The following is a 16,686-nucleotide window of genomic DNA, read 5'->3' as shown; positions in this document are numbered from 1 at the left end:
AGGAGTTCTTCAAGACTACTTCCTGAGTAGAGAAATAAGGGTGGAATTTTTCTAATTCTAATGTTAACCAGAATACAAAGACCTTGTGCATAATCAGTGAATTTTCTACAGTGAGGTTTTATTACACAGTAGCATCTGTCACCTTACTGAATATTGGGTTGACTCAGCTGATGTGTCATCCATTTCCTTCCACAGAGCTTCAGGTGAACCTCTTAAAAAACTGTGTGCTCACTCAAAGCCAGCTCCCCAATGGAAGAAAGCCAGTCCTGGGTTTAGTGAGCAAAGGTGTTTGTTTTCTATTGCTAGACATTCAGCAAAGCTCAGGTCGTGCCCAGGTTGCTCAAGGTGTGCTTGCTTTCATATATAAAAATTATGTGTTCCAGTGAAAATACTAGTGTTTTAGTGGTAGTGGTGAAAATGAGTGACAAGGGAAAATAGGCACATCAGAACCAAAACAATAAGGAAAAAGGAAAATCTGGAATGGTAAGAAAGAAGACTGCTGTTTGTCAACTAATGTATTTCACTTTTAAATAAAGTATATAAACTTATGAAAACAAAAAGCCCTTTAATTTCTGATTAAAACTGTATGGTTATCCTTTTACATTTAGTCCAGATCTGACATGCTTCAATTCAAAATTGGCTTTTAATGTGAGATTTACCTCTGTGAAAATTTACATTTCATTTTTAGTAACTTAGAGGAAGGTGAATAAATGAAGGTAAAGAAGGATCTTGGATTCTTCTTCCTTAGCCCTCTAGTGAAAAAGCAAAAAATTAGAAGCAAATCATAAAAGCAATCAAACAACAACAAAAACATGAATACAAGTTCACATAATAACGTCTGTCAAGGGTTAGCTAAGCAAGTAACAAGAGTCATTGAGGTGTGGCTGGGTACCACTCCTGTCCACTGTGTCTTCACACCCAGTGCAGAGACATCAAATAAATAGGGAAGCAAGAGTCATCAAAGAACTGAGAAGTCTCACCAATGTCACCTAATTTGGAGAAAAGTAGAGGGAAGTGAGGAGAAAATGTTTCAAATCCTTTTAACGTCTCTATGACTCCCATCACAAGATCTTAGGAGAAGCAGAAAATTACAAACCTGCAGATGTCCCCTTAGTGACAGAATACACTTGAAGCCAGGTCACATGATATTTGGTATTTAATAAAACTGAAGAAAAACAAAGCCCAGATGCTCCAACAAAGGAGACAGGTTCCTGATCCTATCCTCCTCCCCATACTTTAAGCTGGCTGGATACAGACAAGAAAGCAAGACTCAACTCCAAACTCCAAAGAAAGCTCCAAAGAAAGACTGGTATCAGTACAGGGGGATTTGATTTCAGGGGGGATTTGTCTCATTGTTAACAGAAAAGATAGAAGACATGAACAAAGCCATTGACAAAAAGCAAGGGCAGGTGAGATACAAAGAAATGGCACAGCAACTATCTATGCCAACAAACTTGAATCAAGAACCCATAGCATACAAAAGATGACAAAATGAAAGACTAAACTGGTAGAAAATACAGATTAGGACCATAGGAAAACCCCTCCCAAGTCTTTTGCTACAAAACAAGGAATGAAAATCAACCTTTGATATAGATCAAAACTAATCCCAAATATCAAGCATTGAAAGGGAAATAATTAAATAGCTTTCTATTCCTGGATTGAATCCTGTGCTAGAAAAAAATTGAGCTGTAACAAACTTCATCATTTTTAAAATTAAATATGTCTTGTGGAATAAAAAAATCATGTTTTGCTATTGTTCACTTTCCTGATGTTGATCATTGTACTCAAGTAAGCAGTTTTCTTGTTTGGGGTGAAGACACACTGAAATCTTTTTGGTAGAGTAACAATGTTTATAATATCCTCTCTAATGGTTCAGAAAAATGTGTGTGTGGTGTATTTATGTTTTGAAGAGGGTGAAGTGTATACATGTATAAGAATTTCTTGTAATGTTCTTGCATTTTTGCAAATTCTCTATAAGCTTCAAATCATATCAAAATTAAAAGTTACCAAAAAATGTCAAAAAGAAAGTTAAAGTAACACCTACAGAGAATGATTTTTTAAAAAATCAAATGCTAAAGAATGAACTATAGTCAGGTGAAAAGTAAAGCCATGATATAGAAGATAACATTGAGATAAATCACAGTAAATAAAAAAGGGAAATTACAAGCCAGCTGAAACAACTGAAAAAATATACATGATATATTGTTTAAAGAGGATCCAACATAAAGAAAACAGGTTTCTCAGCAGGAAAAAGCCAAATGGAACACAAAAGCAATTCAAAGATACAAAGGCAGAAAATTTATTTGAAAATAAGAAGAAATTCATTCTGAACATAGAAAGAGAAGACTGCTGTTTTAAGAAATGCTGAATTATTGGCATTAAAACAGTCCTGGTCCAGTTGCTCAATTTTAAGGACTAGGAAGAAAATTCTGCAAATATTGAGGCAGGAAATAAGTCTATCATATCCAGGACAGAGGGTGAGACTGAAAAAAAATAAATAAATAAAAGTAAGTTGGCTTTAGATTACTTCACAGAAGAATTCAGACAGAAAATGATAAATCAGTATGCACAAGGTTTAAGATGGCCCAAGGCCATTACTCTCATCCAGTTTGCAGGCATTCTCAAATAGGAACATTTCAGGTAATAAAGCTACCAGGAGCCCTACCTACAGAGAAAAAAGCTGAGTTATATTTGTCCAAACAAAATTTAAAGGGGAAAAACTATAATTAAGAACTAATTAGCACCACACTCGAGGTCAGAAGACAGGGTAGAAATGTCTACCAAGTTCAAAGGAAAGGAAATTGTGAAACACTAAATAAATCTAGCCAACATGTCAATCAGCCACAAAGATAAAAGACAGATCTTATCAAGGATTATATCAAACCTTCTAGAGATGAAACAAAATAAAAGGCTCAAGGTAGGATATCATAGGGAAAAAATGCTGCTAGTAAGCAAATAATACATTTCAACTAAAAAGAAGAAAGTGAAAAGAATCCCTGATAAAAATAATAAATTAAAACTATCACACAGGTGTATTCAATACCGTCTAGATTACAATGTGGTTTTTAAAAAAATGAACAAACTGAAGATTCCTCATCTTTTATTTTAGAGATTTTCAGAAAGTAAAACAGAAATGGCTTTGGTTACTCACTGTTTCTTTTCACATTTTTCCTTAATTTTAAAGGGATATTGGCAAAAGTTAAACTGAACTATAGAAAACCACCAATATTCCACTCTTTTTGTCTACAGAAAGGTAATTTCATACACCTTAAATAATATTTTTGTGGTGAAAAAATATTTGTCTAAATTGAGGTAGGAGTTTAAGGACATCAAGATGGCAGAGGCTGGGTGCAAGAAAAATGCCAGCCAGAGTACAAGTCAGGGAGATGAGTCATCATGACCTGTTTATTGTTAAAGTTCCATTGCCGTGGCAACGCCCACAATGCAGGGCTTACCACCCTAATATCTCCTGCCAGAAGTTCTGTATGCACAACATGTATTATAATTAGGTGAAAATAAAGTAACCATTTGGAACAAATAGGGAAAGGATTTCAATCAGGTCTGCAAGGAGGAGACAGAGATACAGCTCTGACTTTAAGACAAAACTGGGGCCTTAAGTCTCTCTCTCAATGGGTTCACTCTGCTCTACTATTATTTTCACTTTCAATAAATCAGTGCTCTGTTACTTCTTTGTCTTGTTCAAGTCTGTTTAGGATGCCAAGAACCTGGACTCCAATTGGACATCCCACTGATACAGAAATGTACAATTTCCTTTGGTTTCATATCCATTTTCTTTTCTGTTAAGTGACGCATTTCATTTATTTTAAAAAAGCATGTAGAGAAGTATCTGCTTTTATAAAATTATCACTTTCTTTCCTTCAATCTATTCATCCTTCTAAATACATCTTTTTGTAGTTATAATGCACATTAAAATTAATGATGTTTGCTTTAACACTAGTAAGATGGAAGGAAGTACAAAATGGCAGAACACAGGCACCCAGCACTCTCCTAGTCCTCCATGGGATAGAACCAAAGCAGTATGTGTGTAGAGGTGAGTGGCTGTGGGTGAGCCTATAATTCAACAGGTGGAGGAGACCTGAAGTTTTAGAGTCTAGGCATATTTACATAGAAAAGAAACAGTACACTGGCTTCAAGGACAGTCTTGGCTTGGGGAAAGTTCGATGATGCAGGGAGCTGGGCTGAGATGTGGAGGAGATGGGAAGGCACAGCCCTCCGGAAGAAGACAATTGGTGAACTCTGAGAGGATGAGACCAGTCACGTGGCTTATCTGCAGCTGGGTACTCAGACTAAGGAGGCCAGAATCAAGGGCTACAGATCATGTAATTCTCACCATCACCCTCTCGGCTCAGATCTTTGTGCTTTAATTGCATCCTGCCCTCACAGTCATCCAGCACCAGCTTACACCCTTCACTTCAAAGCTGGGCATACACTTTAAGAACCTCCAGAGAGAATGCAGGCCTGGAGGAGCCTGTGTTCAACATTATCTTGATCAATCAGGAAACCTAGGGAGGAAATATTTCAACCAGTTACATCTGGAATTCACTCCAGCACAATACTTAGCAGGTACTCCAACTAAAAGAAATGCGACAGAAAAATCCCTGTCAAAGAAGACAGGCAGAAAAAGTTAGATTGGCAAAGCCTGTGAATAGTCCATGCTCCATTCTGAGCACCTTGAATAGGAGGAATTATTTTATTTGTTTTTTCTTATTTTATATTTTATATAATTTTTTCTTTCTCCTTTGTTTTTTATTTTTACCTCACATATTTTTATTCTATAACTTTTTTCTTTCTATATATTTTTAATTTTTTGTTTTAGTTTTTAGTTTTTTCCTTCTTTGTTATTCTTTTTTACATCACTCTTTATATTTTAATTATTTTTTTCATGTTGAGGATGAAACCCAGGGATCTGTGCACATTGGGACAATGCTCTGCCATAGAGTTACATTCCGAGCCCCATTGGGAGGAATTGTGCCTAGCCACAGTCATGGTTCAGTTCCTCTTGAATCCTGGCAGACACTTCTACAAGAAGAACGAAAAAAAAAAATCCTCCCAGTCATTAACTCATTCCAACTGGACACAGCTACTGGAGATCTGAGGACACCTCCATAGTAGCAGAAGAGAGGAAAAAACACAACAGTTACTGACACAGAACATACCCGGGTCCTCTATGGCTACTGAAGCCTTACTTGCCAGACTACACACTGCTGATTAGAGTGTCACATAGCAGGGGTTGTGATTCTGGCCCTATTTCTTGAGAAGCACCTAGAGATACACCCATGTGTAATTACAAAACAAGAGCTTTATATGCCCTTCACTACAAGTAGGGCACCTATCATCAGAATTGCCTTCAAGTGGGTTGAGGATAAGATTCAGATCTAGAGCACTAAAGTATGTAGAAGGTCCTGAGTTTGATCAGCAGTATTGCAAAACAAAAAATACAATGATTTTTTAAAATTAGCTTTCAAGTAGCAAAATCTGTATCAATAGTTGCCTGGGGAAACCTCCAACATCTGGTAGGGGCTACCACTCTCATTTGCACGGGGTACAATATAGAGTGTGCACCCCATAACTACTGTGGCACACAATACTTCCCTGAGTTACCACCCACTCTTTCAAGACCTATAGAGAAAGTAGGCCTTTCCAACTCCGACAAGAATAAACACTTTGTCAAAACCCATGAGTCACAATGAAAGAACTACAAGAAGATTACACCTAAGTGCTTTGTTGAAAATAAATGCACATCATCAATAGAAAGCTGCATACCAAGAAGACTATTACATAAAAATTAAAGAGAAATATATCCTCATAGTTGCATAAAACTCAATGTAGAAACACGTGAGGTATAAAAAGCAAGGTAATATGAAACTCATAATTCTCTAGGAAAAGATTCCAAAGATATCAAAGTGGATCAAGTGTCAGATAACAAATTCAAAAGATGATTTTAAAACACTCAGTAAAATACAAGAGAATACAAATACACAATTTGATGATATAAGAAAGATAATATGGGAGATGAATGAGAACTTCAATAAAGAGATGGAGATTTTGTAAAGAACCAAAAGGAAATCTTAGGAATGAAAATTCCAACAAGTCAGATAAAAATCCTCAATTAAAATCTCAAAAACAGAATAGATCAAGGGGAGTTTGAAGACAAGTATTTTAAAATATTTTATTTTAAAATAGTTTATTTAGACAGTAAGAGAGAAAAAAATAACAAAGAATGAAGAGAGCCTGTAAGATCTCAGGACACCACTAAAAGATCAAAATTCTTGCTCATGGGCATACTTGAGGAAGAATTGTAACAGGTAGAGGGTATAGAAAGTCAATCCAATAAAATAAGAGAAAATTTCCCACAATTTGGGAAAGAAAAGAGCATATAGATATAGGAGGCACTTGGAACCTCAAATAGACATGACCAGAAAAGAACCTGTCCAAAACATATTATAATTAAATTGCCAAATGTATAGGACAAAGAAAGAATAATTGAATACTAAAAGAGTCATATGTAAAAATAAGCCGATTAAATTAACATAAGTTTTCTTAATAGAAACCCTACAGGCCAGTAGGATAAGTAACAATATACTTCATGTACTGAAAAAAAAATAACTGCAAACCAAGATTACCATTATATCCAGGTGAGGCTATCGTTCGGAATTGAAGATGAAATGAAGACCTTCTATGATAAGCATAAACAAGTAGAATTCAAGACAACTAGAGAGCATTACAAAAAATGCTTAAGGGAATCCTAAAGGTACAAGAGTCAGGAGAGATATTCACCAAGGTAAGAGCATGTTAAAGAATCAGTCCCATTAAAGGGAATATATAGGAGGATGGAGCCTTGGGAAAAGGGAAGTAGTGGGGACTAAATTAGAGCAAATTATAGTCCATGTGTTTCTTATTATGTCCAAATGACCTCAAATATTATATATAACTACAACAAACTGACAAAAACAAAGAATAAATCCCACTAGAGGAGTAAATACACATCTGAGAAATAGGAAATAATCAAACATTATCAATAAAATAAACCCTCAAACTTCTAAGATGACTAAGACAGGAAGGAATAAGCAAGGAATATTGATAACAACCAGAATGGAAACAACATGATAGGGAGAATATAGAAAAAGCATTTGTTAAAAAATAAATTGATAAAAGCCCTGAATGAATTAACTATAGAAGGAAAATACCTCTACATAATAAATGCTAGGCATGGCAAACACATAGCTAATACCATACTCAACAGGAAAAAACTGAAAATGTTTCCACTAAAATCAAGCACTCTTATTCAATATAGTACTAGAAATTTTAGCCAAAATAATCACTTAAGAGAAAGAAAGGAAGGCAAACAGAGAGGAAAAGAGGAAGTTGAATTATCCCTGTTTGCAAATAATGTGATTATATTAGGTTTTAGAAAAACCTAAATACTCTACACCAAAGACTCTCAGGAAATGATAAACAAATTGGTAAACTATAGGATACGACATCAACAGGCACAACCAATATCTTACTTATATACAATAATGAATTCGATGAGAAGGAAATCAGGAAAGCAATTGTATTCAAAATAACCACAAATAAATAAATAAGCCAGGCATGGTGGTACATACCTATAATCTTAGTGATTCAGGAGGCTGAAGCAGTGGGGAGTGCAAGTTGGAGGCCAGTCCTAGCAATTTAACTAGACCCTGTCTCAGAATAAAAAATAAAAAAGGGCTGATAGTGTAGCTCAATGGTAGAGTGCCCTGGGTTTAATCTCTGGTAATTAAAAAAAAAAAAGAAAATACACACACACACACACACACACACACACACACACACACACACACACACTTCGGAATAAAACTAAAATGTGAAAGATCTCTACAACGGAAACTAAAAAAACACTGAAGAAATTGAAGAAGATAGATATTAAAAGATTGAAAGACCCTCCATGTTCGTGGGTCAAGAGAATTAATATTGTTAAAAATCCCAAAGTGATCTACAGATTCAATGCAATCCCTATCAAAATTCCTATTGTTTCCTGAATAGGACTCCAAAAGCACAGTAAACAAAGGCAAAGGTTGACAAATGGTATCACATCATATTTAAAAACTACTGTATACCAAAGGAAGCAATCCATAGATTGAAGAGACTATCTACGGAATACAAGAAAATCTTTGCCAGCTCTTTGGCAGAAGATTAATATCTAGAATACATTAAGAACTGAAAATATTTAACATCAAAAACAAACAAACAAAAAGAGCAATCCCAAATGATATAAACGATACTTCTCAAAAGAAGAGACACTGATGTCAAAGAAATACATGAAAGGATGCTCATCCTTTTGTCATCAGGGAAATGCAAAGAGAAACTACAATGAGATTCCATCTTACCCCAGCTAAATGACTATTATCAAAAAAAGCAAAAAGTAACAAATAACAAATACTGGCCTGGATGTGAGGAAAAAGAATGCTTATACACTGTTGGAAGTATAATTTAGTTCTGCCATTATGAAAAACTGTATGAAGGTTTCAAAACACTGATAACAGAACTACCATATATGATTCAGCTATTCCATTTCTGGATGTATATTCAAAGGAAATGAAATCACCACAAAACAGAAATACCTGAACAACCATGTTCACTGTAGCACTATTCACAACAGCACCTAGGAATTACTCCATCATAACGAAGAATGATACCCTGGCATTTCAGTGGAACAGGAAGACATTGTGTTAAGCAAAAGAAGCCAGACACAGAAAAAGAAGGATTGCATGTTTTCTCTCGTACACAGAAACAAACAAACAAACAAACAAAAACTCCTCAAAGTAGAAGAAGGACTATAAGGTACTGGGAAGGGGCTAAGGTAAGTGGGGAAAGATGGTAAAGTAGGAGGGTAGGGAGGAGAGAGGAACCCCAGATGAATACAATCAATGGGTGGCACATGCATGTAAGGAAATATTATCAAGGTGAATCCTATCAATTTGCACAATTAATATCTATTAATTATAATAAAGAGTAGTGAAATTTATGGGTCTTTTAACTTTCTTTTCGTATTTTTTATTGCTTTCAGTTTTCAAATTATGATATATCATTTTCAGAAAAATAGCAAAGTTGTTTTTCAAAAGTCAGTAAGGGAAGATCACTGATAGGAAAAAAAGAGAGAGAGAGAGAGAGAAGAGCAATGTAGAATACAGAGAACTCAAGAAATTTTAGCCTATCTCTTGGATCTGCAGTTGACTTCCTTCAAATTGTGTGAATGACTTTCTGATGAAATTAAGAAGATTACTTCCTTTGATGTTTTGTCATTCAATCAGACCTTTGCACATTCAAGAATGTGGTCACCATTTGCCAGACTATCCCCACTGAGGTGGAAAACAGGGCACAAGTATAATTTCTCCTCAAACTGTGATTTGCTAAAGAGCAAAACTGGCACATCTGGGTACTTGTTAGATGTGCAGAATCTCAGGTCCCACCCCAGACATAATGACTCAATCAGAATCTGCATTTTAACAAGATCCCCAGGGGATCTATGAAAAAGCTACAGAAGCACTGCTTTAGAAGCTCAGTTTTAAACAAGGGTATTGGACAGCAGCTTTCCTGAAGTTTCAGGGATTAACCCTTCACTGGGTTTGCAGAAAGAGAAGTATGTCTGTTTTTGGTTTTGATTTTTCTGAATTCATGGAGATCCTTATGCCACAATTCAGCTGGCATTCAGTTAGCTTAGGAGACCACCTCTGTTGTGGCTGGGCAGCAGTGCATTTTATAACTTTTTCAGGGTGCTAGTGTTGAGAACAGGGTGATATCTGTGCAGCTAACTGTCTTAATCACCAGGATGCAGGCAGTTGCGACTGCACCCTCAAAAGCCAATACAGCATAAGTAGGACTGCTGGGCCCCCGTGCTTATCAAGGTTGTTAAGAAATATTTGTCTGAGAAATGTGCAGCTGCCTAGAAACCTTAACTATCAAGGACAGGGGGGCCTAACTCCGACTCATCTCCTGCATAGTTCACCCCTTCCCTCCTCCCTTCTTCCTCTAGGACCGTTCAGTTCTGGTGGGACCCAATGAGAATCAAATACGTTGGCAGGACCCAACCAGAGGAGGACTAATGTTTAGCTGTTCAAATGTTAACCAATTAAAAAGAACACTGTAAAACTGTTTGCCTTTCATTATAAAAGCCTGCTGAACAAAGGCTCAGGGCCTCTTAGCGTCACCGGGTTACCGAGTGCACAGAGGACCAGGCTCGAGCTTGCTAATAAATGACTCTTTGTTGCTTGCATTGATCATGGTCTCTGGTGGTCTTTGTGGGGTCTCGAGCCACTGGGCACAACACTAGCAAGATATATCCAAGGAAACAGACACAAAGTTGATGGCCAAAGAAGAAAAAACCTGTTTTGTTTGCTTGCTTGTTTTTTTAGAGTAAGATGAAGAATGAGACAGAGGGCAAAGTTAACATTGTTGAAGTGGAAAAAAAAAAAAAATAGCATTACCTTCATGATTTCTCAGCACATTTAATTCTTTTTCCAAACTCTCTAAGGTTTGTTGATCAGCAGTGTTATCTAAGAAAGGTTCATTCTGGTCAGTTATATCAATATATTCAATTTCTAAAATTTCAGAAGCAGCTCTAGATAATGGTCGAACAGTTGCACTTCTTGATCGAGGGTGAGAGGATGAAAGGCAGTTGGAACTGTTTTTAACAGAGTTGGAGAGTGGTAAACTTGCTGTTGAAGGTCTCTGTGACTTTTGACCTAAAACAAAATGAAAAAACTCAATCATTTGTTTTTAAAATTCACAATATTTAGCAATATAAAATACAAGCTTCCTGAAGATAGGGCAGTGAATTTAATGCAACAAAATTTATGAGAAAATCGGGGGGTGCCGGGGAAGGATAGAGCTCAATGGTAGAACACTTGCCTGGCACAAGTGAGGCCCTGAGCTCAAACACAGAAGGAAAACAAAAAGAACAAACAAAAAATGGATTTCAAAGATTATTAGAAAACCAACTTTTGATTGTTGTCCATTGTCACTAAGACAAAAAAAAAAAAAAAAAAAACCTGAGTATTTTCCCTATTTTTCTATATTTAGAAACAAATTGATTTTAATGATCACTAAAGCAAAATATCTATAAAACAAGTCAACTTCAGACCAGCACAACACCCAATCTTATAGTCCATCCCAAATTCAAATACTATGACATGTATTTTAAATTTGAAGATAACAGAGTGTCTAGTAAGAGAAACCTATAGGATACACAAGCTCCCGCTTCCAGGTGAACCAATTTTATTGATAGTGTGTGATTTATTCTTATATCTAAAAATATGGAGATTAAACCATTCAACATGTAAAATCTGTGTGAAATTTTAGAAAAACACAGGTTTTAAACTAAGTGAGATCACATCTCTAATTCTCTTGTAAGAAGTCTGATCTAAGTCTGACCTATCTCCCGTGCACTTTTCTTTCTCTTGATTCTACCAGTTCACTCTCCATTGCCTTAAGGGAGCTTTAGTTTACAAGTTCCAGAAGCACAGACCTAAGTCAGGTTATTACACTGTTCAACTAAGACAGTCACTCCTTTATCTTGATCTGTTTCAAAGATGGTTTAGTTGGTTACTTCAACATTAAGGTTTTTTTTTTTTTTCATAATAGGGAAAATAATCCTTTCAAATCCTATAAAACATAACTAATTTATAATTTTGTATTTCTCACAAAGTGCTCTTTAATAAAGGCCAAGGAAATTTTCAAGGAACCGATTTAAAAATTCATAGCATAGGTAAATTTTTAAATGTACTGAATTATTTTTCTAATTTAGAAATATATTTATAAAAACATAATTTATATTACCATTTTGCATTCTCTTAACATTAACTGGTTTTGTGTAAAATATTGGATTCTTTAAAGAATTGCATTTGTCATGCTCAAGAAAATCATGATTTGACAGAACATATGCTATATAACATTATACCCACTCTGTTGACTCAAAGGAAAATGCAAAATTCAAAAAAGTGGCTACAGGCAGTCTTCCTATATAAAACATTTAATGACTATTGAGTTCATCTTTTTTTTTTTTAGCTTGAAAAATCTACTTTGAAATAGCTAACCCCTAAGAAGCATCTGGTTACAGTCTGTAATTATTTAAGCAATTAAAGTTGAGTGAGGTTAAGTTCCAAAGGGCACCAATTTTAATGAACATTGAAGAAATTAATTTTTAAAATAATTTTGTTGGAATGAAATTAGGAATAAATTAAAATAAGCTTCTGACCCTTTTGTGTCTTTTTATGCTCAGAAACAATTGTGAAGAAAAACTAATAAAAAATGTGCTTATATGTTAAAATATAAATGTCCTAAACATATAACATATAAATGTCCTAAAGAATTATTTTAATGACTAGAATTTAGATGTGGTTTCCCCTTTTATGTATAATATTGCAAAGAAAGTGTGTTTCATTCACAGTCATCAAGGAAAACTAGTTTGTCACTCTTATATAATGAAGCCACCATAGAAGAGCAGCAGAAGCACTGGAAGCCGGTGGGCACCACAGGAAATCTCCATAGAACTCAGAGGGCCTGGATATATGGGTAAACCACACTCTTCTCTTGTACAATATTTCTCAGTCAAGGTAAAGCTTAAAAGAATTTAGTACTCTTATTAAAATAAAACAAACAAAAAGATGATGTTATTAGTAAGAAGTGGACTTCTGTCAACCCAGAAAAATATGAAGTTAGAATAATTTAAAATAATGTAAATGCCCTTCAGAAAACTCAGGAGAGTACAACACTTGCTGAATCTTACAACAACATCTGGTCGCCACAGTATTTGAAGCTAATTGTTCCCAACTGAGAGAAAAGGTACATGGGGGCTGGGTCAGACTTATGCTTAGCACAAATCAAAAAAACAGACCATCTTCTTACTGGAAATATGTTCAAGTGTACTTTAAAGTAACTGAATCACAGAATGAGATAGAAGAAGTCCCAATCTGGTTGTTTATTTTGTTTACTTATTGTTCATTTAGGAAAACATGTCATTCTTTCTAGTATTTTAATTTGCAAGCTTATTAATATTATTGCTACAGTTAAGGTTTGACACATTGGCACTAATGAAAAATGCCACTGTTGAGGCAATCATTCCATAATAAAAAAATAGCCTGGTTTGTAGATTATAGACATAAGAAATTACTTCTGGAGTAACTTGTGCCATCACTGATAATATAATCTTAAAAAATGATTAATGCTGATAGCAATTATTCCACAAATATAAAAAAAAATGAGTTTTTCTTGGTGTTAGCTAAAGAATATATGCTCCATGATTATCAATTAAACTATGCTATATATTGAGGAGATAAAATACAGTGGTATTAATGGGCACAAAAATACAGATAAGGACATAAAAATATGAATCACTTATGGAATAGTATTTCATGTGGTAATATATTATTGCTAATCTAAATTTAACATTAGAACTTGATGAAACACATAGCATCAGGCTTTTGAGGGTAGTATTTTGGTAACAAATAATAATGCTTTTGTCAAAGGACACATTATTTTAATCCTAAATAAAGTTGGCAAACCATTATTGTTCACTGACATTACTGTTCCACTATGTAAACTGCTGAGCATTCATACATAAAAAGCAGAAATGCATTTTCTAAGAGTTCTAGAAAATATAAAGTGATTTTATTGAGTAGTATTGACTTAATTGGAAAAAAAAATGCTAAACTGGGGATGAGGATCCATCTCAGTTGGTAGAGTGCTTGCCTGGCATGCACAAGGCCCTGGGTTCAATTCCCAGCACCAAACATACACACAAAAGCTAAACTAGGTAACCAAGAACATTATTTTCACATCTCACTGAATTAGAAATCAGCTTGTGACCCACATATTAATCCATATCACACCTGTAAAATTAAGGAACTTGACAGTATAGTGTCTTAAATCTCCTTCAACTCTGAGAACTTGTGAATTAATGCTCAGCCTGAAGCAATTATAAAATCATGTATTAATTCCTCAAGTTACCAGGCATTGTGTCACATATTCAAAGTGAATGAGACATTGCCCCACCCTGGAACTGCACTCCAAATGCACACACAACCTTTCCATCCTATTTCACTCTTTCAGAAACACAGCCTGAGGACTTCAAGGTACCAGCCCCCATTCTACACTGAGGGTACCCTAACAAGAGGACTGGTTAGTCCTTGATTTCTTTCTAACCAAGGTGGGGATAGCAGAAAACTCAACAAATAAGATTATGTCAGACAGTGATACGAGAAAGAATAGAGGAACTCGAGACTAGAGTTAAATAGGGTGGTCTCAAAACCCTCCCTAAGGAGGTAAGATCTGTACTAAGACTGATGAAAGAACCAGTCATCTGAAGAAAGGTCCAAGGATAGAGTGGAAGGTGGGATGCAGAGCATTCTGAATCATAAGGATAAGCATATTTTAGAACATACTAAGAAGGGTGTGGCCTACCAGAACAGAAGGGATCCACTGTGGCTACAGGGTAAAAAAGATGCAGTTAGGAGAGATGGGTAACCAACTCACATTGCTGTGTGATGCATGGAATAAATATATTTTCTACCTTCCTTGGGAAGTTTTGGAATGCTTTTAGGCAGCAAAATGATGTAATACTATTTAGGTTTTAAATTTGTAGAAAGTATGATTCACTTCCTACAAACTATAAATAGAATTAATTTTATGACTATAAATATAAACAATTTACTCACTGACTATAAACCGTAGAATTTGATGAAAAGTAATCATAACAACATGGTTTGGAGAGGGGTAAAATGAAATTGGGAGACAAGTGAGAGATGATGGGCAACTGGCTTGAGCATATCTTGAGCAGTGAAGATGGAAGTGTTCAGGATCAGCAGGATTTGCCTATGAATAAGTTGCAGTTAGTCAAGGTGACTCCTAGGTTACAGGCCTGATCAAGGTTTGAGTGCTATAGCTATACACAGAGACAGGAAGATGGGGCGAAGGAGGAGTAAATTTTAGTAGGGGGTGGAGAGAATAAATGTACTTGTTGCTAAACACATAAGTATTTCATGGCTACTTGTTTTTATATTCACAAATTTTTAAATCTTAGAAAAATTGGAATTCCTTCCTATGCTGGCATCAGTTCAGAATATAAGATTTCTATAACTTGTGACATTGCCAGAACATTTTATTTTATTTCAGGCTACTACCTCTGTCCAGAAAGGCATTTTGCAATTCCCCTAACTGGTAAATGTTATTACTTTTAAAAGATTTAACTGAAATGTCACATACTTTCTAACATCTTGCATATCTACACTTCAATGGCAAAGTTATTATTCATCATCTCTATTCCTAAATAAATTACAAATATATATTATAACTGACAGTATGTGCTATCATTAATTACCTATCAATTTCCAAAAAATACATTATTCAGACCTTTTATAAAATTTATCACTTATGCTTTTGCATATTTATACAACTGTTGCTTAAAATATAAATTTCAAAATATTTATATGAGCATAACAATTATTGATAAATATGAATTTGGGGGCCTTATCCCAGGCTAATGAATAAGAATCTCTCAGAATGAGATCCAGAAATCTGCATCACATCTGGTTCCCAGTTGATCATACTCACACTGAGGTCGGAGAGTCTCCGTCCATAGAAACAAGGGTATCACCAGCGTGTGTCAGTGCCTGGTCTGAGCTAAATGTTTCAACTAAGGTTTTTTCATAGCAAATTGTTGATCCTGACTGAGCTGCCCAAATTGATACTTGAAAGTATTTGGCTATTTATTACGAAAATTTGTCTTAGTAACAAATTTCTCATAGTATGCCCTATGAATTTATTTTCATAAATATATAGTGACTTAAAAGAGTTCCTTATGACTGCCTCAGAAAGAAATAACCAGAATTTTTGAAGCTTCTTTGGAATTTGATGTGAGAATAGGTACCTAATTATAGAGCCAAAAAAATTTATCATAAGTGGATGGTTTTTCTACTAAAAAACATTTATAACTGACAGATTCTCAACATAAATGCATAGTGAAAGAATCTCAGCTAGCCAAGGAGATATAATCACAGGGTTTAGAGCAAGAGAGACATATAAATCTTATATATGTGAGCAAATCATATGTAATTAAATTTCAGATTTAAAAAGAGGCTTTAAACTAAGGCAAATAACTCACTGTGTCAAGGATTCCTCCTCAATTGTGAGCTTCCTAACGTATTCCTTTATTCCCAGGGCCTAGCATAGTGTTCACGAACTCAACACAAGTGCATTGAATTTCCTTAATTCATGAGTTATGTACTGCAACTTTATTCCAGATGTAGGATAAAGCAAACATTCTTTAGCAGGTGTAATGGAATAACAGAAATGACCTAATAATCCTAGTGATGCATGCATTAGGAAAATATTACAATGGACTTCAATATGTCAAAAGAATCATCTTATGGAAAAACCATGCAATCACTTTGGTTTGGGAGTGGAATTAATGAACTGAAATCAAGATCCTATGGATAACACATACAACAATTATTAGAACTAAACAACTTGCAAAACCAGTTCTAAGGAACCATCTTAATCTAAGACATTTGTTTCACAAACGGCTAAATCCAATCATAATAGGAACAACAAAAAAATAGTACAAGAAATCTGGTATAAATCTATTGTTTCCTGAGTGGTAATGAAATTGAGTGTGTATTTTAAAAG

General features: G+C 35.0%; 1 protein-coding gene across 1 annotated transcript in view; it reads right to left on the bottom strand.

Moving 5' to 3' along the window:
- ZBBX (zinc finger B-box domain containing) overlaps positions 1–16,686 on the bottom strand; it is a 175,089-nt gene that overhangs the window by 7,019 nt on the left and 151,384 nt on the right. Inside the window, exon 18 of the mRNA XM_079101028.1 lies at positions 10,491–10,748. Coding sequence (XP_078957154.1) covers positions 10,491–10,748 — 258 coding nt within the window. The remainder of the gene's footprint in view (positions 1–10,490; positions 10,749–16,686) is intronic.

This window comes from Sciurus vulgaris (assembly GCF_902686455.1).
Source record: "Sciurus vulgaris genome assembly, chromosome: 10".
NCBI classification, from domain to species: Eukaryota; Metazoa; Chordata; class Mammalia; order Rodentia; family Sciuridae; genus Sciurus; species Sciurus vulgaris.
The sequence above is the reverse complement of the archived record's forward strand: the minus strand, read 5'-3'. Positions and strand labels throughout refer to the sequence as shown.